The sequence below is a fragment of the Neomonachus schauinslandi genome, chromosome 2, assembly GCF_002201575.2.
Source record: "Neomonachus schauinslandi chromosome 2, ASM220157v2, whole genome shotgun sequence".
Taxonomy (NCBI): domain Eukaryota; kingdom Metazoa; phylum Chordata; class Mammalia; order Carnivora; family Phocidae; genus Neomonachus; species Neomonachus schauinslandi.
Window position 1 is genome coordinate 190,216,106 of NC_058404.1, and position 21,591 is coordinate 190,237,696.

Genomic DNA, 21,591 nt, shown 5'->3' on the forward strand with positions numbered 1-21,591 from the left:
ACAGGATAGTGAGGAGGAGTGGGATGCGTGGGTTCAAATCCTGGGTCTGCCACTTATAAGGTGTGGGCTCAGGCAATCACTCAGCTTCTTTGTGCCTCAGGTTCCTCATTTATAAGATAATAGCTAATAGGACTATTGAGAGCATCAAAAGAGATAATACATGTAAAATACTTAGAACCCTATGTGGCTGAGTAAGAGCTTGTCTTTGTCCATTCAGGCTGCTGTAACAGAATTACCACGGACTGAGCAGCTTGGAAACAATAGAAATTTATTCCCCACCGTTCTGGAGGCTGCAAGTGCGAGACCAAAGCACCAGCTGGTCTGGTGTCTGTTGAGAGCTCACTCCCTAGTTCATAGACACCCACCTCTCTATAACCTCACGTGGAAGAAGGGGCAGGGGAGCTTTTGCGAACCTCCTGTACAAGAGCACTGATTCATGAGAACTCCACCATCCTGACCTCATCACCCCCCAAAAGCCCCATTCCTGATACCATCCCATGGGGGATCAGGTTTCAATATATGACTTTGGGGGGTGGGGGGACGTAAACATCCAGTCCATAGCAGAGCTCCATTTTTAGAAGATGCGCTGTTACTGCTCACATGTTGATCCCGCACTCATTTATAGAGCGGCTACCACAAGTTACCACGGTGCTGAGCTCCAGAGACACCAGGATGATAAACACACTCTCGTCTTTCTGGACCGCACCTCCAGGGGGAAGGACTACCACTCAGACAGGGGACAGTTGGGGAGCACAGGGGAAGGAGACTTTACCCAGGATGGGGCATGGAGCGTGCGATACTGTGATTTCTTAAAAGAAATATTATTTGGTCTCGGTCTCATTTCTGACACAGGGCTCCTAAAACTCTTGGAATTTCCTAAGTGATGAGAGCAGCCAAAGTGTCTTTTGTTATGTTAATGAGGTGGCTTTGGGACCCCACCTGAGGATGAGGGGGCTGATTGCCAGGGGAACCAACCTTATGATTTGAGGGTTGAAACTTTCAGTCCCATCCCTGACCTCTGGGGAGGGGAGAGAGGCTGGAGATGCCTCAATCACCAATGGCCAATGATTTAATCATGTATAGGCAATGAAGCCTCTTAGAAACCCCTAAGCAGAGGCCTAGTCAAGAGAACTTGCAGGTGGGCGAACACCGCCACACACAAGGGTGACATGCCCCAATTCCACGGGGACAAAAGCTCCTGTGACCTCTTCCTGCATATCTCTTCATCTGGCCGTTGATTCATATCCTTTAATATCCTTTGTCACAAATCGATAACGTAGTAAGTAAACGGGTTTCCTGAGTTCCGTGAGCCACTCTAACAAATCAATTGAGGGGTCATGGGACCCTCTGACTTAAAGCCAGTTGGTCAGAAGCACAGGTAATGACCTAGTCTTGCAGTTGGCATCTGAGACGGAGGGCAGTCTTGTGGGACTGAGCTCTCACGCTGTGGGATGCTCTCTCCAGGCAGTATCAGGATTGAGCTGAACTGTAGGACACTCAGCTGGTGTCCAAGCATTGCTTGTTGGTGTTGGGAATCCTCCTCCCAGCCCCCCCCCACACACCTACATTGTAATTGGTGTCATTACCTTTGAAGAGAGACACGGTGAACCTGGGCCTTTTAGGAGGCTTTAAAACAACCACAACACAAGCAGAGTAAACCTCCCATAGGTTTACTGGAGCCATTCACCAGGGATGCATGTCTGGTTTGATGTAAACCCTGGGTGCTCAACTTTGCATAGTCCTCACTACTAGGGGCTGCTGGGTGAGAAAGCAGGCAGTGCTGATTTGAATCTTATGCTGTCCCCAGGGACTGAGGGGCCGGTTGAGAGAGTTTGGCCCCATCTTCTGTAAAACCTTAGCTCGGACCTCTTCATTCCCATTTCCCTTGGGATAAAAATGTCACCACCTGGAGTTCTCCGAGCCTTGCAGCAAGCACAAGAGGAAGAAATATTGGAGAGTCTGAAAAGGAGGAGACTCTTCTGTCTTATGAAATAAACCCAGCACAGTTTGACTGAGTTTCCCATGGGAGGAGTAAAACAGATTCCCGTTTTTAGGGAGCAGTAGAGTCAAAGGTGCAAGTAAGCATCTAAAAGCATCACTGTGTTCAGTTAGCTCTCTGGGGTTTGGGGCAGGGGGGTGCTCAGTGCTCCCCAACTGGAGCCTCCTGCCTTTGGTGAAACCCCATTTCTCATTGTTCCCAGAGGCTGCATGGGGAATGGAGAGCGCTTGGGCCCACGACCCCGCTGCCCAGGATTGCAATCCTGCCCCCACCTTTACCTGTCTTCAGTCAGCTCACTTCCCTGCAGCTGGCTGGTAAAAAGAGGGAGGGAGATGATGCTTCCTTCATCTTTCCTGTGTGACCTTGGGAAAACTAGTTCATCTCCCCCACCCTCAATTTCCTCATCTAAAAGATGGGCTGTGTCTTTTTTATTTATTTTTATTATTTATTTATTTTATTTTATTGAGAGAGAGTGTGTGCATGCACACAGGGCAGGGGTGGGGGAAGGTCCAGAGAGAGAAGGAGAGAGAGAGAATCCTAAGAAGCACCCGCCACACTGAGTGCTGAGCCTAAAGTAGGGTTTGATCTCATAACCCTGAGATCATGATCTGAGCAGAAAGCAAGAGTCAGACACTTAACCCATTAAACCACCCAGGTGCCCCAAGATGGGCTCTGTCTTAACTGGAACTCTCTGCCCAGAAACTGTATTAGTTCCCTATTGGCACTCTAACAAAATACCACAAACTTGGTGACTGAACACATCACAGATTTATTATCTGACGGTTCTGGAGGCAGAAGTCCTAAAGTCAAGGTGTTGGCAGGACTGGGTTCCTTCTAAAAGCTCAAGGGATGGATCTGTTTTCTTGCCTTTTCTGGCTTCTAGAGGCTGCCTGCATTACTTGGCTCCTGGCCCCTTCCTGCATCATCGAAGCCAAGAGTGTAGCATGTAACATCTTCAGATAGCCCTCTCTCTTCCTCTCCCTCTCCCCAGCACCCTCCCTACTCCTCCTCCCTTCCACCATGCTTCCATCAGCACCTCGCCTCCGACTAGCTGTCCTGCCTCCCTCTTATAAGGACCTCTGTGACTACATTGAACCGCCCAGATAATTTGGGATAATCTCCCATTTCAGGATCCTTAACTTAATTACACCCGCAAAACTCCTTTTACCAAGGAAAGTAACATATTCACAGGTCCCAGGGATTCCCACACGGACATCTTGGGGACCATTATTGTTTTGACCCCCAGAAACCAACTTGAGCTAGCTTAGGCAGTGAAGAGATTTCTATTAAAGTTTACACAGCTGCTCATAGAACCCACTTTGGGTGTTTGACATATAAGAGACCTTCAATAAATGGATGTTGCAAAAAAGAATGACTGACTGAATGAAATAATCATAAATGAAGTAAGAAAAGAATAATAAGTGAACCTAAGGGCAAAGACACAGCCAGTTCTGCGGGCCAGACTAGACCAGAGACTGAAAAAGCTGTAGGGACCCCTCCTTCTGTCATTCCTGTTCTGCTCCTCACAGACAGTTCTCTCCACCTCTCTGGTCCTGGGGCAGGTGTAAGATGATCACCTCACTCCTCCTGAGTGTGTTAAAACTGGAGCCAACCAGTCAGTGTCTGTCTGTCTGTCCGTCTCTTTCCTGCTCTCTCTCTCCCTGGCCTCCTAACACCAAATTCCCAATGACTGGCTCAGCTTGGAACCGGTGTCCACTCTGGTCTAATCAGCTGTGGATTGGGGTTAGGTTCACATGGTACAAAATGGCTGCTGGGGCCAAGCCATCACCATCATCTCAGACAGGTCATTCTCAGTAGCCTAATAAGCCCTCCACTGAGGAGTGGTGAGTGCTAAGCTGGCCCTGGTGCAGAGGGGGAACTTGGCAGAGGGGACAGGTCTTCCTCCATGCCCACTTTCTCCCACTTTCACCCACAGGCCACAGAGGAGCGCTTGAGGAAGGAATCCAGCCACAGCCTCCAGATCCAGCACCAGGCACACCGGCTGGAGCTCCAGGCCTTGGAAGAAAAGGCCCAGCAGGAGCTCCAAGGGGAGCTCAAGAGGATGCAGGCTCAGCAGGCTCTGCTGTTAGGTATACAGCCAGCCGGCCCTGGGAGGGCCTAGCTACCAGCAGGGTCCACACGTGGAGACCAGGGGCAAGATGGGGCCCACGGGTCTGGAGGCACACAGGCCGGGGTGACTATCCTGGCTCTGCCACCCACTAGCTGGGAGACCTGGGGTGGGGTGGGGGGTCACTGTCAGTCTCAGTTTCCTTTTCTAGAAAATGGAGTCACCATTGCCCCTACCGCATAGGGGCGGTGCGTGGATGTGATGAGCTATTAAATGGAAAGTGGCTAGCATATGACAGGAGCCTGGTGGCTGTAGACTGCAGGACAGGTTTTCAGCTCTCCGAAGGCAGGGCGTTCGTATGACACATTTCCTAAGTCAAAATGGCGAAAAGCGAAGAAGCGATTACCATTAATTTAAATGAAACACTGGAGCGTTCCCAGACGCCCAAAGTCACCTCTCTTAGGCTTTCCTGATGCGAACGGATGCGCACAGTAGATGGAGACCAAGCCCAGACGCTCCCGGATGCCCGCAGAGCTCTGGGGCTCCACCTTGAGATGCTGGGTGTGATTCCCGGGGAAGGCGCTGGGGGCGCCACTCTCGCGGCCCGGCGTGCGCGCTGCTTCTAGACCGCTGGCTGGCTGCAAAACCCGCAAAGTATGCTGTTTTCCCTTTTCGCCTTTTTATGTAAAAATGAAAGTCTTCGGATTTCTCTAGATTCGGGAAAATAGGTTCTAATGTAGGTCTTTTTTAAAAGCAAAGCGGTGTAAGGCGAACTTTCAAAAGGTGGAGGCATCTGTATTATCATCATTAGTCAGTATAAGCCAGATCTCTGAGCCTTCGTGAGATGTTCATGGCATCGCCTCAACCTCTCATTTCCATTCTGAAGATTTCTGAAAATCTGGGGGACTTAGGCTTCCAGGCTCCTGCACTTTCCTCTGCTTCCTTTGCCTACCCCCACATCATCCTCAGCCCGAAACTTACCTCCTCTTCAGACATCCAAAAACAGTCACACAGAGCATTCTGGAAGTTACCAGAAGCAGTAAAGATCTCCGGAGCCAAATTGTTTGGGCTTGAAGCCCAGCTCCAACACTCACAAGTTGCCTGACTTTGGGCAAGTTACTTAACTGCTCTGTGCCTCAGTTGCTCATCTGTAAAATGGGAATAATAACAGCATCCACCTGGTATGCAGCAAATGCTATGCAGATGTTCACTGTTATCATTATTACCATATTCCCACATTGCATGGCTGACCCTAGAAGCCTCTTTCTGGTTTTGTAGATCATCTTTTCCCTCATTTTCTCCTTTATTTTCATCTCCCGTCTTGCTCTTAAGAGCAAGACAAATGTCTCTCATTTCATGTCTAGCATTAAAGACCAAATTGGCCTTATTAAATATTTTTTTTTCAAACCCAGACAGGGTTTTCCTTAAGAGAATTTTGGGAAAGAGTATTTTCTTTATCTCCGTTAAGTGCGTACGATCTACCTGCCGTTTGGTTGCGCTTTCATTAGATAGCATGTCCTGCAGACTGTACGTCAGCATGTCAGCACAACAGCACGTCAGCACGTCAGCACGTCAGTACAACAGCACGTCAGCACATCAGCTCTGCCCGTTTCTGGAGGAAGTGATGTGGGGAGCAGGCAGGAGAGAGAGAGAGTCCCACTGATTACCCAGTTAACATCCAAGTGGGAAATGCTAGAGTTGGCATCATCTGAAGAAGACGGATTACACAAGATAAAACCCAGGTGGTGCCATATGTCTCAGATACAGGACAAGATTCAGATCACGTTGAACACCCCTGGTGATTCCAGCACCCAACAGCAGCTGTCCCTACGGCCACTTCCCTGGCCCCTCTGATCCCACAGCAGCCTGGTCCTCTCCTGGACAAAAGAATCAGGAGAGAGCCTGGGTACATGCTGGGATTCTCAACACAGCCCCAGGAGAAAGGGGCTCTGGGAACTCTGTAATGATGCTAGCAAGTCGTTGGCTTTGTGGGTGGTATTGGGGCGGGGGGAGCACCTACCATGACAGGGCGATTAAAGTAGACATTCCTGGTCCCAGTGACTGCGATTTCACTGTCTGTGTGAGACACACTTGACCTGCAGGGTAGGTCAGTGTGTGAGGCGCAGGGAGTGTCCATCAGATTACCTGATCCACTGGGGTGGGGACCCGGCCATGCTGGATGGATAGGTGGAATGGTAGAAGGACGGAAGGGCAGGTGGATGTGTGGATGGATGGATGGGCTAATGGATAGATGGGCAGGTAGATGTGTAGAGAGGTGGAGTGGTTGGATGGATGGGTAGATGGGTGGATGGATGGAGGGAGGGAGGGAGAAGGGGAGGGAAGGGAATGTATGACAGAAGAGGAAGGGGTAATAAATGAACCCACTCTATGCTTTGCTAAAGGGTTTTATTGCATATATTTTTGTGATAAAGGATTTCAAAATATTGAGTTGGGTTTGGACTTTAAAGAAAATAGGCTATAGAAATCACTATATTAAAATCCTAGTGGGGAGGAAAGATAACCAAGTAAATTTTTCAACATATCATCAGAATAACTAAGCTTTGCTGTGTTTAATATACTATAACTTGCAGAGAAGCTTAGTAAGTTTATGGGAAATCCTTTGCAATGGATACACTTTTACAATGTCATCAGTTTCCACTCTAAACATCACTTGTTTACTTTACAAGTATATGTTGAACACTTGCTCTGTACTAAGGCCTCTACGCATCTCATGGCTTATGGAATTATTGGAACAATGTTTCAAAAATAATTTGCAGTAACAAAAATAGAGTCTCAAAAAGTCCATAACAGAAAAGTAAAGTATCAAATTTACTAGCACTTGAAAATGATTTTCTCTTTAAAAACCCATAGCTCTTCCTTCTCCAGAGTCCCTCAGGCAGGAGCTCTCGGAGCAGCGGGCTGCCTGCTCCAAGCACCAGAAGGACCTGGAGGTGCTGCAGGCAGAGCTGAGGACTCTGGGCAGCGTGGGCAGGCGGCAGGCGATCGCCCAGTGCCCAGGGGACAGCGAGGACCACACCGTCGCTGCCGAGGTCAGCGCCCCCATTCTGCCCACACAGCACCCCTCTTGCAGCAGCGTCAAGGCTGCAGGGAGAAAGTCATAAAGAAGGGGCTCCGGGTGCTCATCATTCCCTTCTGAAATGGGGAAGCCCCTTCTTCCACAGTCCTGGGAGATCCTTGATGGGCCTGCAGGCTCCCATTCTGAAAAGCAAAACAAAAACAAAAACAAAAAAACCAAGTTTTAAGTGCTGCGTGTCATTTTAAATTCAGATACAGTAGCATTTCAGAATGGCGTTGCCAGGATCAGCCAGTCAGGGTTACTCCTTCAAATCTGCAGAGAATGCCTCAGACCGCCTCTCCAGACAGACTCCCTGCCTCGACCTCCCTGTTCCCATCAATGGGAGCTGCAAGGTTCAACACCAACTCTCTTTGAACTTCCTAGTCAGACTTGGCCCCTCAGCCCCTTCCTTGTACATCCATATTCCCACCTGGCCGGCAGCACAGTGACCTCCTAACAGCCCAGACCCCCCCACCCCCCACCGCCGGAGCCCACCGTGTACCATTCCGTGTCAGGTATGCATCTGTACAAAGGCTTCAGTGACTCCCTCCTGCTATCAGAACGACCTCCAGATGCCCGGCAATGAAAAGCCTTCACCCCACGGGCCACACTTTGTATCTTCAGCCGTATCCCCCTCTGCTCTAAACGTGGGCCCTGCCTCCTGCCCCTGGGCCTTTGCATGTGTCCGCTCCCTGCTTGGGATGCCTTCCTCCCTCCTCGGTGCCCAGCTCACCCTCGGGGCCAGGAGTTTCCCCTCCAATTTGAGTATATGTGCTGCTGATGCGAGCTCTAGGGGGCTCCCTTCCACACCTGCGATCCCACCGGTGTCTGAGCTCCCAGAGCATTTCCTATCATAGTTCAGCTGGCCCTAGTGTCTACTTCATGGTCCAGTTAGGCAGCCGTCATGTCATGGATGTTCTTCATGGATGTTCTCAACTGGACCGGGAGTCTTTTGAGAACCAGGCCGGTCTGCCTTATTTCATCTCCACCCTCACTCTCCACACTTGGCACAAAGTCTGTGGATGCTGATGATTAGTTGGTGTCCCAGCCCTGCTGAAGATCCCGGGGACACGGGGATCGTTCACTTGAGATTTTGCCAGTACTGAGCACCTGAAGACGATTTGTGTTTAATGAGGAATATTAAATGATGAATCACAGGGAGCTCAGCCCAGTCAGTAAAGTGTAGCAGAGGGAAGACAGAATGTTTTCCATTAAGTGTTCTAGATTGGTGGGAGCCACCCATACGTATGGAAGGGGGCAGGGGAAATGTGGGATTGTGACATCTGCGATGACAAGCTCCCTGAGTGCCGTGGATAGAACCCCGGGATCTCTGGGTGGATGAGATGATACCTGGCCGGCCACCAGGTGCCTGCCCTCCCCTTCACCTCATTGGAGGGAACCCTCTGGGAGGAACAGCAAGGCCTCAGAGGAAAACCCACACAAAGAAGAAATGTGGGAGTATTAGCAAGGAGGAACAGCCCCAGGTAGCAGGACCGAAAGAGAGAAGGGAAGGGTACCCCATACAGGGGTGCATCCTTACATGGCCCCCACTGCAGGGAAGTGGTGTCCCACCTGCTGGGATCTTCTGAGGAGCCCTGTGAAATAATTGTCTTTGTCCCCCTGTCCAGAGGGGGATGCTTTATTCATCAGGCTCTCCCATTAGTCAAGGGTGGCCCCACAGGACCTTAACCAAGCTCTTCCCCGCTATACATATCGGAGTGCCCGGCGCCCATGTGCCCACGGGTGTCTCAGGCACACGCAAGCCCCAGGGCAGGAAGCAGGAAGTGTAAGGCGTGGGCCACAGATGCTCTCTGTGCCAAGCTGCTCAGTCCTCGTGTGCAATGAGCAAATGCAGAAACCTTCAGGCATGTTTGAGCGGCCTTGAAAACCGAAGCATTCACTAAGCAGGGGTTAACTCTGACCCCATTTAATTTGGACATAGATCTTCGAATTTCTGTCTGAACCTCTGGCGTTCAAGCGTCACTGCATTTAGCAAGCATTTATTTAGCACCTACTGGATGTCAGCCACGGCGCCAGGAGCCAGAGGACTGGAAAACTGGAGGGGAGATGGTGCCTTCCCGGGACCGCTCCTGGGCTAGTGGAGGAAACCAGCATTAAACAAAGGAGCGCCCTGCCGGGTAATCTCGCCACAGCCGGGATTCGGATTCGGTGATGGAAGAGAGGAGAAAGCTGATCGCTTCTTCCCCGAAGCAGTGCTGTTTAGGTGGGACGGGCGCTCTGGGTAGAGTCTCAGAAGGCAAGGAAGTCTGAAAAACGGGCGGGGTGTTTGGCTGTTTTTATTTTTTGTTTTTTAAGATTTTATTTATTTATTTGACAGAGAGCACAAGTAGGCAGAGAGGCAGGCAGAGAGAGAGAGAGAGAGAGAGAGAGAGAGGGAGAAGTAGGCTCCCCACCGAGCAGAGATCCCAATGCGGGGCTCGATGACCTGAGTCGGAGGCAGCCGCTGAACCAACTGAGCCACCCAGGCACCCCTGGCTGGTTTTGATTTAAGCCAAGTTCTTGGCTCACCGACCTTACTGAACTTCGTGAGGGGCCAGATGCGGGGAAAACCTGGAGCCTGGCTGTGAGCTCCTGAATCTGGAGCAGGAGGCTGGGCCGCGCACGGTCCCCGGCTTTGCGCGGCACGTCTGGGGCCCTCTGCGCCTCGTCCGCCTTGGCGCCCCCTGAAAACACCTCTCCTGGGTCCTTTCTCCCCAGGACGGGGGCGGCCCGGGCCAGGCCGGCTCCCCCGAGGGCGCCGCGGAGCCGGGTCCGAGCGAGGCGTGCGGCCTCTGGGAGGAGAACTCGCAGCTCAAGGACGCGGTGCAGCGGCTGCGGGCCGAGGTGGAACAGCACCAGCAGGAGGCGCTGCAGCTCCGCGACCAGCGTAGGTGGGTCTCCAGGCCGCGGAGCTCCCCGCCCTCCCTCGTTCCCTCCACTGCTCCTTAGAGAGCCTCTGAAACCTAAGCACCTCCCCGCCAGGCTCCTCCCATCTCCCCAAAGGAAAGACTCCCTCCTTCACTGATGTTACTCCAGACCCACGAAAAGTATTCTAGGCTTGACACTGCAGAGGATTCGCCCTGGACTAGAAGACGGAACCCTATTTCCCTACAAATCAAGGAATTTGTGGAATCAGACCTAACCATACCGAAAGCATCTTCAAAACCAGCCATAGGGAGACAGGGCGATGGAATAGTTCAAACAGTGCTGGGTGCTCTTTAACTAGCTGTGTGAGCTCCTGAGAGTCAGCTAACTTCCCCAGGACGGTGCCCTGGGCTGCAAGTGGAGGTAAGACCATCAACTCTCAGGGCTGTCGTGGAATGCAGTGAAATGTAAGCAAGATTTTGCACCGGCCCTGGCCCAGAGGAAGCCCTTGGTAAGCCGTGGGGGTTACTGTTATTACCGAACCCAAGCTGGATAGCTCCTTATCAGTCCTGAATTCACAGCTCTTTCACCCCCTTGCTGGAAAGTTTATACCTACAAATGGAATGCTGGGGTAGGAGGTGCTGAGAAGGGATCCCACAAGCAGGGTATATCCTGGACCCCACAACTAGAGAGCCTAGGTCTTCTTCCCAGTGTCCTGACCCCACATTCATATAACCACTCCCCCAGACTGTCTCCCCAACCCAGCCACCCAGCAGAGGGTGGAGAATCCCCAGTGCCCACGAGGTTCAGTCCTCAGAGCCCAGGGAAGCCCAGCTGAGCGTCCATCCACCCGCAGGCTGCTGGAGGAGGATCAGCAAGCCCAGCGGGCCCGGGAGGTGGAGACGCTACGCCAGGAACACCGGAAGGAGATGCAGGCCATGGTGGCAGATTTCAGCAGTGCTCAGGCCCGGCTCCAGGCCCGGCTGGCTGCCCTGGAAACTGAGTAAGTGAGGCCTGGGGCCCCAGGTTGGGAGGGGCTAGTCGACGTACATTTTATTAGGGTAACCAGCTCATCCCAGTGTGCCTGGGACTCTCCCAGTTTTGAAACTGCAAGTCCCGAGTTCCAAGAAGCACCTCGGTCCTGGGCACATGGGGAGAGTTGGTCACCCCTCCCTTTGGGAGCCTACCTTCTCTTTGTGTAGGGGACTGGGAATCTGTGGGGAATGAGCACAGCCTTGTGGGCTTGGTTTGACCCTCACATTGGGAAGAAATCAGAAGGATCAAGGCCACTTTTTTCATGAACATTTGCCCCCTTCTCACATGCCTCATCTCATTTATCTTCCCAGCAGTCCTTCAGGGTGGAAACTGTTACTCCCCCGGACAGATAAAGGAACCGAGGGCCCTTGTGCACGTTCACATGCCTTCACTGATTCAGTCAACAGATGTTTATTAAGAGCCTATTGTGTGCCCTGCCCTGTTTCAGGCTCTGGAGTTAGAGCCGGGAACTAAACAATGACTATGCTCTCATAGAGCTCACAAATGCTACATGGGAATTTAGACAGAAAGAAGCAAATAAATATTTGACTTCCTATCAGGTAGCGAAAGGTAGAAGAAAAACAGGATCTATGTCTAGGGAGTGGCAAGGGTGGGCCAGGAAGGCCTCTCTAAGGAGGTGACACTTAAGCACGAGCAGGTGGGGGAGTGAGAGAGCCATCTAGAGGAAGAGCATTCCCAGCAGAGACAACGGCAAGTGCAATGGCCCTGGGGCCTGCTTCACATGACTGAACAGCCAGGACTAAGTGAGAGGGTGAGTGGTAGGAATTGAGGGTGGTGGGGTAGCTGGGAGGGATGAAGGAGACCCTGCACTAAACAGGAAGGAGTTTGGATGTGTTCAGAGTGCACTGGGAAGCCACTGCAAGGCTTTGAGCAGGAGTGACATGCTCTGATTTATCTTTTAACGGGGTCACTCTGGCTGCTGCGAGGAGAAGAGACTTGCGGGGGGTGGTCAGGGTTAGCAGCAGGGAGACCAGTTGGAAGGCGACAGGTGAAGCCATTTGCCCAAGGTCAAGCAGCACTGAATCTAAATGTCACCTGTCTGACCCTTAGCTTTCGCTCTTTAAAAAGTGTTCTCCACTGTCTCCAATACAAAGCAAATCATCCAAAATCCAGAGTGGAAGGTTTTATGGGCTATCATCTAATGGGCACTTACCATATGCCAGGCTCCCATTATCTCTCACTGAATCCTCACAACCACCTGGTTTTATGCCCATTTTAAAGAAGAGGGAACTGAAGGTCACAGGGAAAGGCTATGGCCAAGGTCACATAGCTAGAAAAAGGCAGAGTAGGGATCAGATCCCGTCACCTCACCCCAAAGTCCTGGCCTCTTCTCAGCTACAGTTCATAGGTCACGTGCAGCCGTAACCCTCCCCCCACCATGAGGAGAGTTCTTTCTCTCCAGCTTCATGTTGAAAGGGCTGGGGGTACCAGCTGCCCCGCTGCTCTGCCTGAGAACCGGCGCATGCCGCGCTCCATCTCGGCCAGCAGATGGCGCCAGAGCCACGTCGGCATTAGCCTAGTGGTGGCGGCGACAACGCTGAGCTTGAGGGGGGAGCATTATTCCGCGGAGGCCTTTGTCCAGTGACATCCCTGGTTCCTGACGCTTCACTGAGGGCAGCGTGCGTATCATACACAGGCCCCGCAGCTTCGGGGGAAGTGGCAAAGGTCAGACTGGGAGTTGGGGTCCTGGGCTCCACCCGGAGCTCTGCAGCCAACTCAGTGGGTGGCCCCCGGCAAGCTCCCAGGGCCTCGGTTTCCCCTTTCGTGAATAGAGAGATTAGCTGTCCAGGCTACGCTCATGGCAGCATCCCCACCACGTCCACCTGTTTATTGTTGGGTGATGACAGTAAGGAGACTAACTGCATGCTTGCTCCGAACAGACTGACAGATTCTGGAGAGAAGCCAGGGAAGGGGGCGTCCAGACCAGAGGACGTTCAGCTCATAGGCCGTCTGCAGACCCGCCTGAAGGAGAGAGAGGAGATCATCAAGCAGCTCATGGTGAGGCTGTCGGGGCCACCAGGGGGCCCTGCAGAGTTCCATCCGGAGGGCCATTCACTTTGCACCTGGCCCTGCTCTGGGTACCCACAATTTTAATGCTGATAATCCTCAAACCACCTCCAGAAGATCCTTGATTCCTTTTGTCTATTACCAAAAACAAAAAACAAAAAGCACTCAAGTCCCACAGCATCTACGTGACGTTGACTGGTTTATTTTTTTTAACCTACGGAATTGGGAAAATCTAGAATGGCTTGCCTTCTGTTTGATTTTTAGTAAATCAATCAAGCCAATTATTGTTTATTGATCTTCCTTTTGCAAAAATGACTACCTGCTTTGCAGTTAGCAAGCCATCCCCTGGACTCCTTAGAAAAGTTTTCTCCCTCTGGTTCTGTATCCAACAGCCACCAAAGGCTGAGGCCATTTCTTTGGAAGCTCCCTCCCTCCATCCACTCCTGCCCATTCACACAGTCCACCCACCTCACATCCCTGGATCCTTCATCCATTGCTTTGGGCACTAACCTGCCTCTCTGTGCTCTCTGGTCTGGTTGAAAGCTGTCTGTATCACCCCAGCTGACCTGGCGGGGACTCCTTCCCCTGCCTTACCTTCAGCCCTGGAGACAGTGGGTCTCGACTCACTCTTGTCCGTGTAGCCCAGGGTGGAAGGGCTAGCTAGCCCCATCAGAAATCCAGCCGCCTCCCCCCACCCGCCCCATCTTGCCTCTACCACTTTAGTCCAAGCCCCTCACACACACCGTAGAGAAGCACTGGTCTCCCCACTCACTTGAACCTTGCCCACATGCTGACCTCACATGAACCAGAGCAATCTAGGAAAATATGTCAGAGGACAGCCAGCACGGCTCTGTTCAGCACCTCCTGTGGCCTCCCACCTTCTCCAAGTAAAATCCACAGTCTTATGGTGGCCTCACACAAATATAGCCCTCTCAGATCTCACTCCCATTCCCACCCCTGCCAGAGCCACTGTTTCATGTCAGTACACTGATGAGACCATCAGGAAAGTTTCACCACTAACTGAAAATTAGGCACTAAGGAATAGCTTGTTTGCTAAATGTGACAAAAGTATTGTGGTTAGGTTTTGTTTTTGTTTTTTTTTAAGAGTCCTTATCTCTTAGAGATACATATTGATGTTTTTACAGATGAAATTATACAATGACTGGGATTTGCTTTAAAAATAATACAGCAGGAGAGAAAAGTGGACACACATAAACAAGGTTGGCCACGTAGTGATTGTACCTGGGGTTTTCTTTCTTTGTCTTACTTTCTGCAGTAGACTCTTTTCAGATGCTAAGAGTACCTGGATGTATATGTATAAAGTGTTTCAAATAAGCTTGCCCTTTCCTATACAAGAGAAGCTGGGGACTCAAAGGCCACCGGAGTAAAGGTGCTTCCTCAAAGCTTCAGTAGACAGCAGCCTGATCCCCACTGACCTCCCCTCCCTCCCCTGGGCTTTCCTTCACTCTGTCATCTGCCCTCACACGGTCTTTTTCCTTCAGGTCAAACCCGATGCTGTACGGTTAGGCTCCTGTAGATTCAGTTGTGTTGTTTTTCCAGGAGGAGAGAAGATTTCACTATGCAGCCTTCCCCAGTGCCATGTCCCATAGGAATCGGTCCTTCTCTTTCAATCCTCACCCAGGATATTTGACCCCTTCCATGAAGGTAAATTGGTTTGCTGGTTTCAAGCATTACACAATCCTGCTGGTTTCATTTTCCTAAAGGTAACTGCAGCTTATTTGTCAGTGGGCTGGCATACATTCAGAGGGATATCCATTGAAAATAAGACTCACAGGAAATAGTCCAAATTAGTAACAAACAGTATTTATATCTGGCTAGGCAGATAATGTGTACTTATAATTTTTATGGGTTTTTGTATTCTCCAAACTTCCTATAAATAAACATGTCACTATTAATAATGGTTATATCTGGGATAGGAAGGAGAGTAAAGAGCAGGAATCTCCCGCTTAACTTTTTACCCCTGCATGTATTTTTGGAATTTGTTATAATGAAAATATTCACATCCAAGTCTCTCATCTGCAATCACAAAATCCTACAAGTGCAAAAAAATATTTTTTTAATAGTTCAAAGGGCAGTAAACCTAACCTGAACTGATGTGAGCTCATTTATAATTTTTATATATGCCCCTCAGTGCAACAAGATCTAAGTTTCACTCCAGAAATATTAACACATTTGAAGACAATGGGCCCAAGCCCCTACTGGGGGGTTTAGATGGCCTTCTAAAGTCTAAAAAAATTTTTTTGAATTACAAAAACATACATCTATCCCCAGAAGTTGTTGTTAAGATTTTATTTATTTATTGGACAGAGAGAGACACAGCGAGAGAGGGAACACAAGCAGGGAGAGTGGGAGAGGGAGAAGCAGGCTTCCCGTGCAGCAGGGAGCCCGATGCGGGGCTCGATCCCAGGACCCTGGGATCATGACCTGAGCCCAAGGCAGGCGCTTAACTGAGCCACCCAGGCGCCCCTCCCCAGAAGTTTTTGATAAGAAATTGTAAACCTTTGTGTTTCTTAAAACATAAAGTAGACTGAAGAAAAAAATGCTTTAAAAAATAACATCTAAGTATATAAATAAAATCATCGCCTCCTCTCCCTTATGGTTTTGGCGCCTTTTTACTTTTACGTGATGCCTCTTTGGGGTGGCACTAACAGGCCTTCCTTTTAATACAAACAGAAAAAGAAGATGGAGGAAGTGCCCAGCCGAGTGGTCAGTGTGCCAAACCTTGCCTCCTACGCCAAGAACTTTCTGAGTGGTGATCTGAGCTCCAGGATCAACGCCCCTCCAATAACTAAATCACCCAGCTTGGACCCAAGCCCCAGCTGTGACCAGCCTTACAAACCCACCCAGTCTCTAGATGTGAAAACTGCCACGAGGTAGGGGGGGAGCTCTGATTTCCAGTTTCCACCGATAGGAGGGGAATTTGGATTCCTCTCTGGCACCACTTAGACTCCCGGCATTTGGGCAGATATAAAGAATAGCAAAACCCTGCCTTGGACAAATTACAATCCAGCCAAACGGGAAGGTTGTGTAAGAGGAAGGAACTATGTCACTCTTTAGAAGCGGTACTATTCTTGGTACCAAATTCCAGAAAGCCTTTTTCCATGGATGATTAGATAAGGGACACTCAGCTGGCCATGTCTGTGTGTGTTAACACAGAAGATGGACTCTCATCATCTGGCCCTGGGTCTGGATTCAAATTCTGGTCCTTCTTGTTTTTAGCTAGGTGGCCTTAGGCAGATTACTTACCTCTCTGGGTCTCCATTTCCTCACCTCTAAAACAAAGATAGTATAGCATCTCCCTCATCAGACTGATGTGGGACTAAAGGAATGAATCCGTGACACATGCTTAGCACAGGACCTGTTACAGAAGCGTTCAGTAGATTTCCACTATTATTATTAAGGTTATTTCTCAAGATTTATTGTATCATCTTGAGGTTATAAGACTCTTAATCTGTGGGTTTGGGAGCTCATGCATGGTATCTCAGATACCATCTTACTTTCCCAGAAACCCTTGCAACATGTTTCTCTTCCGGGATCATGAGTTTTCCCTTTATTAGTTCTCCCTCCTATCCAGTCTTCCATTCAGAGGCAGTATTTCATATTGTGGGCTTTGAATTTTGCATTTCAGAAAGGGCTCCTTCTAAAAATGTTCCTTTTCCAAAGGCCCGCATCCCCGTGGCTATTGAGACAAATGGGGAGACACAGTCCTTTATGAATGTTGAGCTGGACAGAGCCCCTGGCAGTCACCAAATGAGTCCAGCCATTGTTTCACAGCTGTGGAAACTGAGGCCTGGAGCCCTGAGCCCAGCCCTAACTGCTAGAGCCAGCTCCTGACTCTAGCTTCACCTCAGTAGCACACACCTGTGTGTAAAGCTAGGTTCCCAGTTTACATGAAGCTTCACTAATCAGATAGAAACCGTTCATTCAGGCAGGTATACATCGTACTTTCTTGCTTACTCTTCCCTCTTTTCAATTTATTAGGCTAATTCCACTATCTTATTGAGATGCTATAACACATTAGATAGCTTTTAAAGAAGCCAGACATTGTAAGGCTGTGTGATTAACTATTTCATTCCTTAACTTTTTTATGAGGTTTATTTTTTATTTGTGCCTGAAATAAAATTACATGATATGCCTCATTAGGTTTTAAGTAAAATTGGAGACCTTGTTTTCAAAATGGGAATCAGATGTTCTCTCCCCATCCCCATCTTTCACAACTTGTTTCCAGCTATGAATGTTGGCCAGTTACATTGTACTGTCTTTCCAAGAGTACCAGAAGCAGCTTTCTTTCCCTGAAAGATAGCGGGTTATTAAGTGGTTTGCTGAATAATTTTCAAAACCTTCTAAGAATCCTTTTTGTCTCTTGGCTTGTTTTTAGGACACAAGATGGTGAAACAGCCCAACCCAAAGAAGTCCAACAGAAACAGGGCTCTGCCCACCAGGAATGGTTTACCAAGTATTTTTCTTTCTAAACTGATTCTTGGGATCCATCACAAAGAGGACATTTGAAAAACATTTCTTTTAAAGCAACTGATTGAAGGAATGAACTAAACAACCAACCAACCAAATAACTTGCTTGTGATATGATTTATATATAATAGCCAAAACAAATTTTGGCCTTAACATTTCATACTATTTCATTGTGACACCAGTGCTTAAAAAAAATTCTTGCCATTAAAGTTAAAAACCAAACAAACAAAAAACAACAACAAAAAAGTGTTATCAAAAGTCACCCATAGGAAAATGTTATTAATGTTGCTGATAACCTTCACATTGTATTTCTAGTATCCAGAAGATTTCATTCCACTTTATGGAATACCAGGCTTTGTGATTTCCATGGTCTACTCGAAAAGTGGTTCGTTTTTCCTTAGAATGCTAGTCATCTCCACTTGAAAAGTATTTCTATGTAAATGACATAATTCCAAAATGCACATTCAACCTCAGTAGGAAGAAGAGTAAAACAAAGTTAAAAATACTCATGAAAGCCAATTAAAAAAACGAGGCAAAACTAGGAGTGGACTATAGGAAACCCTGGCATACTTGGATTGAATGCTTTGACTTCATAGCTCCAGAACATGAAGCAGACTATAGAGGGGATAACACCTACCTCAAAAGGGGCTTTGCAAGAATTAAGCAAAATATTATGAGTAACGATACCAATCATGAATTGGAATTAACCACTGCCAGTATTTTTCTGTGAATAACTGAGCCTCGCCCCATCATCCATCTCAGTTTCAATGATTGTAGTTTCAATTTGGTCACTTGTCAAGGTTTCTAGAGTATTCTATGAAGTCAAAGACCTACTGAACCTGTAGTCTTTGGGCTTGGGCCCTTTGCCTCATGGGGCATTGCTTCCCCATTGCATGGATGCTCAGTACATTAAAGGGAATCGGGACTGGCCATTCACAGTGCTGACCTGCCAGTCCACACTGAATTGTCTGACCTTCTTACAGAGCAGTGTGATTTGACAAGACTCAATACAATTTGGGCAAAATATGTTCTCAGTCCTTTGGTGCTGGCCCCACAGGTGGCCATAAACAGTTGTTTATTCTATGCACTGTCAAACCCTGCTCTTTGAATAAAACTTTAAACTGGGCAATAAAAAATGGCTGTGACTTGTATTATTTTCCCAAAGAATGGTGAAATTAGATGAAGATGGAGCTTGGAAATAGAAGTTCACATTAACCTCAATTAGATCATCTTCAAATAAAAAGTAGCTGCTTCCATACATCATTTTGAGAGAAATGCAATTACAATTCACAATTCAAAGGTAAAATCACTATCTAATCAAAACACATGGCCCTATAATAATTTCTTAAATGACAATATGTTACCAATGTAACATGCCATTTTATTTTCAGTATCACACTTAAAAGATTTTTATTTATTTGAGAGAGGAAGAGAGCGTGAGAGAGCACAAGTGGGGGGGGCAGGGCAGGGAGAGAGGGAGAAGCAGGCTCCCCTCTGAGCAAGGAGCCCAAGTCGGGGCTCGATCCCAGGACCGAGGTTCATGACCTGAGCTGAAGGGAGATGCTTAAGCGACTGAGCCACCCAGGGGCCCCAGTATCACATTTTTTTTTAGTTATCTTGTTTCCTGCTTAAGGTGAGCACTGTAGGATTATGCCTGCATTTTGTGTTTTAAAAATTATGTACGGATAGTTCTGTTTACTGAAACCTTTTTCTAACACTGCAACTCCTGATGACTAGCAAAGTAGCTGCACTTTGTACGACTGTCCTTTAACTCAGCAGGACACCAGCTGCAGGGACAGAATTTTATTGAGACTTTACATCTGCTTGATTTCTTTCTTGGTGCAGGTGAGTGAAAGATGGTTCAATTTCAAGATTCTACCCTGCAATGATTACATCTTTCTTAACTAAATCTGTGCATGCTTCTACCATTTATTTCTTTAGGACATATTCCTTGAGTGGAGTGAAGTAAAGCGTCAAAGGATACACGCTTAAGCTTTCTGACATAACGAGATTATCATCTAGAAAGTTTCTATCAAGTTTACACCTTCACTAGCTGTGACTAAAATCCTACCTCTCCATACCCTACCATACCCTAGATAATACTGACAAAGAAACTCATTTGAGAGATAAAACATTCTTAAGGTTTTTATGTACATAATCTGATTCCATCAATCTCTCAAGAGCAAGTGGTCCAGATGTGACGGTGATGGCCTAGGGAGAACAGTGGAGATGAAGAGAAATGAGCTGATTCAGGATTGAGTCAGGAGGAAGAAACAGCAAGATTTGGTGATAAATCTCGGTAGGCCCTATTATGACAGAAGAAAGGGCTAACATTGCTGGAGCGAAACTAGAAAGGAAGATTGCTGTGCTGTAAAGTGTTTCTTAATTAGGGTGGGAAAGAATGAACTCGCCCAAGAAATGGCTGCTATCTTGTACTTCAGCCCTTATCAGCTGCTCTAGCATCATGTAATATCCAACACAGTAGTTGCACTTGAGGTTACTTGGTCTCTACACTCATTCTCCAGGATCCATCTGGATTCTGCAAGGGTAAGGTTGGGAAATTAAATGGAGCTTTGTTAGGGAACCACTCTCCCTGCATCCTTTAGATTTCTTATGGTAGCACTAATCTCCACCATCACCTTGGGGGTGCAATATTATTATTATTGTTATTATTTTGAATATCTGAGAGACAGCGCGCACATGTGAGCAGAGGGAGAAAGACAGGGAGGAGGGGGAGGGGGAGAGACAATCTCCAGCAGACTCCCCACTGAGTTCCCACTGAGTGTGGAGCCTGACGTGGGGCTCAATCTCACGACCCTGAAATCATGACCTGAGCCAAAATCAAGAGTCAGCCTCTTAACTGACTGAGCCACCCAAGCGGCGGCCCTGCAATATTATTTTTGATCTATTACCTCCTACTAGCTCAACTATCTGTTGTCCCCCAGCAGGAGATCATCAAAGATGCCCCAGGCACTCAGGGTGGCTGCTGACTATTTGTTAAGTACCGGTAGTTTGTCATTATTCCTCCAGGGGGAGTCAAGATGGTGAGCGGATAACCAGCCAACTCCACTGTTCTTGCATACAGTGTTCCCTCTTACCTTCCAGTGTTTGACCCTTGCGCTGGCAATGTTTCCTTCCACTGGGAGGTTTCCCTGAGGCACCACTGGTGGAATCTTCAGCACCTGGGCCACTGGTAACTCTACCACCACGGGTCTTTTTTGCCAGTCGGACAGTACATGAGCCAGTCCCCAAACCCCATCCTACTGCTGGCTCTCTCAGACCATGCCCACTAACATCCATGTCAGTCAGGTCCTCCAGGAGCTATATCCCAAGACACACTTAAAATTACAAGACATTAACTGGAGATCTCTGGGAACCCTGCGGCAGAGCCCCGAAGGCGGAGCTTTGGTAAGTGTACTCCCCCCATAGTGACTCTCTTGAAGGGAGAACTGAGCAGCACTCCACTACAGCCTCCAGGACCCCAGGACCAAACACTCAGAAATGTTAATATTGAGAAGCTGGGTAAAAAAGGAAAGATGAATCAAAGAGAATGAATTCAAGTAAAAAAGATTAAGTGTCCATTCAACTTAGCACCAGCAAAGTGGCTAGTAACCATAACAGCACAGTGACGGTAGTGGGGGGGGCAGCCTGGAGGAGAAGGAAGGGAGAGGAGACACGCTGGAGACTGTGAACGAGGGGCCGGGAGACAGGGCAGCAGCTCAAGCGCCGAGCGAAATGCTGAAGTTGGGAGATGAATTCTGTGAGCTGGAGGGAGTGATCCAGTAGACAGGCGATGCAGGGGACGAACACCACCCAAGGATTAAGCCTAAAGAAGGCAACTAACCTGGGACCCCGGACGCTGGTGGAAAGGCTGGTCTTACACGAGGTAGGCACTTCGGGAGATGGAACAGCAAGGAAAAAAGGATACCCTGAAGAGGTGGGTAGGTTTGTCATTCTGGGAGTGGAAAAGTAAGGGAAATCCCAGCTGATGGTTCCGTATTTTTCACAGAAGGAGACAGCAGCCCAGAG

General features: G+C 48.6%; 1 protein-coding gene across 1 annotated transcript in view; it reads left to right on the forward strand.

Moving 5' to 3' along the window:
• Nucleotides 1-18,882, forward strand: part of FAM184B (family with sequence similarity 184 member B) — a 148,221-nt gene extending 129,339 nt beyond the window's left edge. Inside the window, exons 11-18 of the mRNA XM_044912765.1 lie at nt 3,936-4,089; nt 6,954-7,117; nt 9,862-10,034; nt 10,865-11,011; nt 12,945-13,062; nt 14,632-14,736; nt 15,766-15,965; nt 17,471-18,882. Coding sequence (XP_044768700.1) covers nt 3,936-4,089; nt 6,954-7,117; nt 9,862-10,034; nt 10,865-11,011; nt 12,945-13,062; nt 14,632-14,736; nt 15,766-15,965; nt 17,471-17,564 — 1,155 coding nt within the window. The 3' untranslated portion in view covers nt 17,565-18,882. The remainder of the gene's footprint in view (nt 1-3,935; nt 4,090-6,953; nt 7,118-9,861; nt 10,035-10,864; nt 11,012-12,944; nt 13,063-14,631; nt 14,737-15,765; nt 15,966-17,470) is intronic.
• The last annotated feature ends 2,709 nt before the right edge of the window (nt 18,883-21,591 follow it).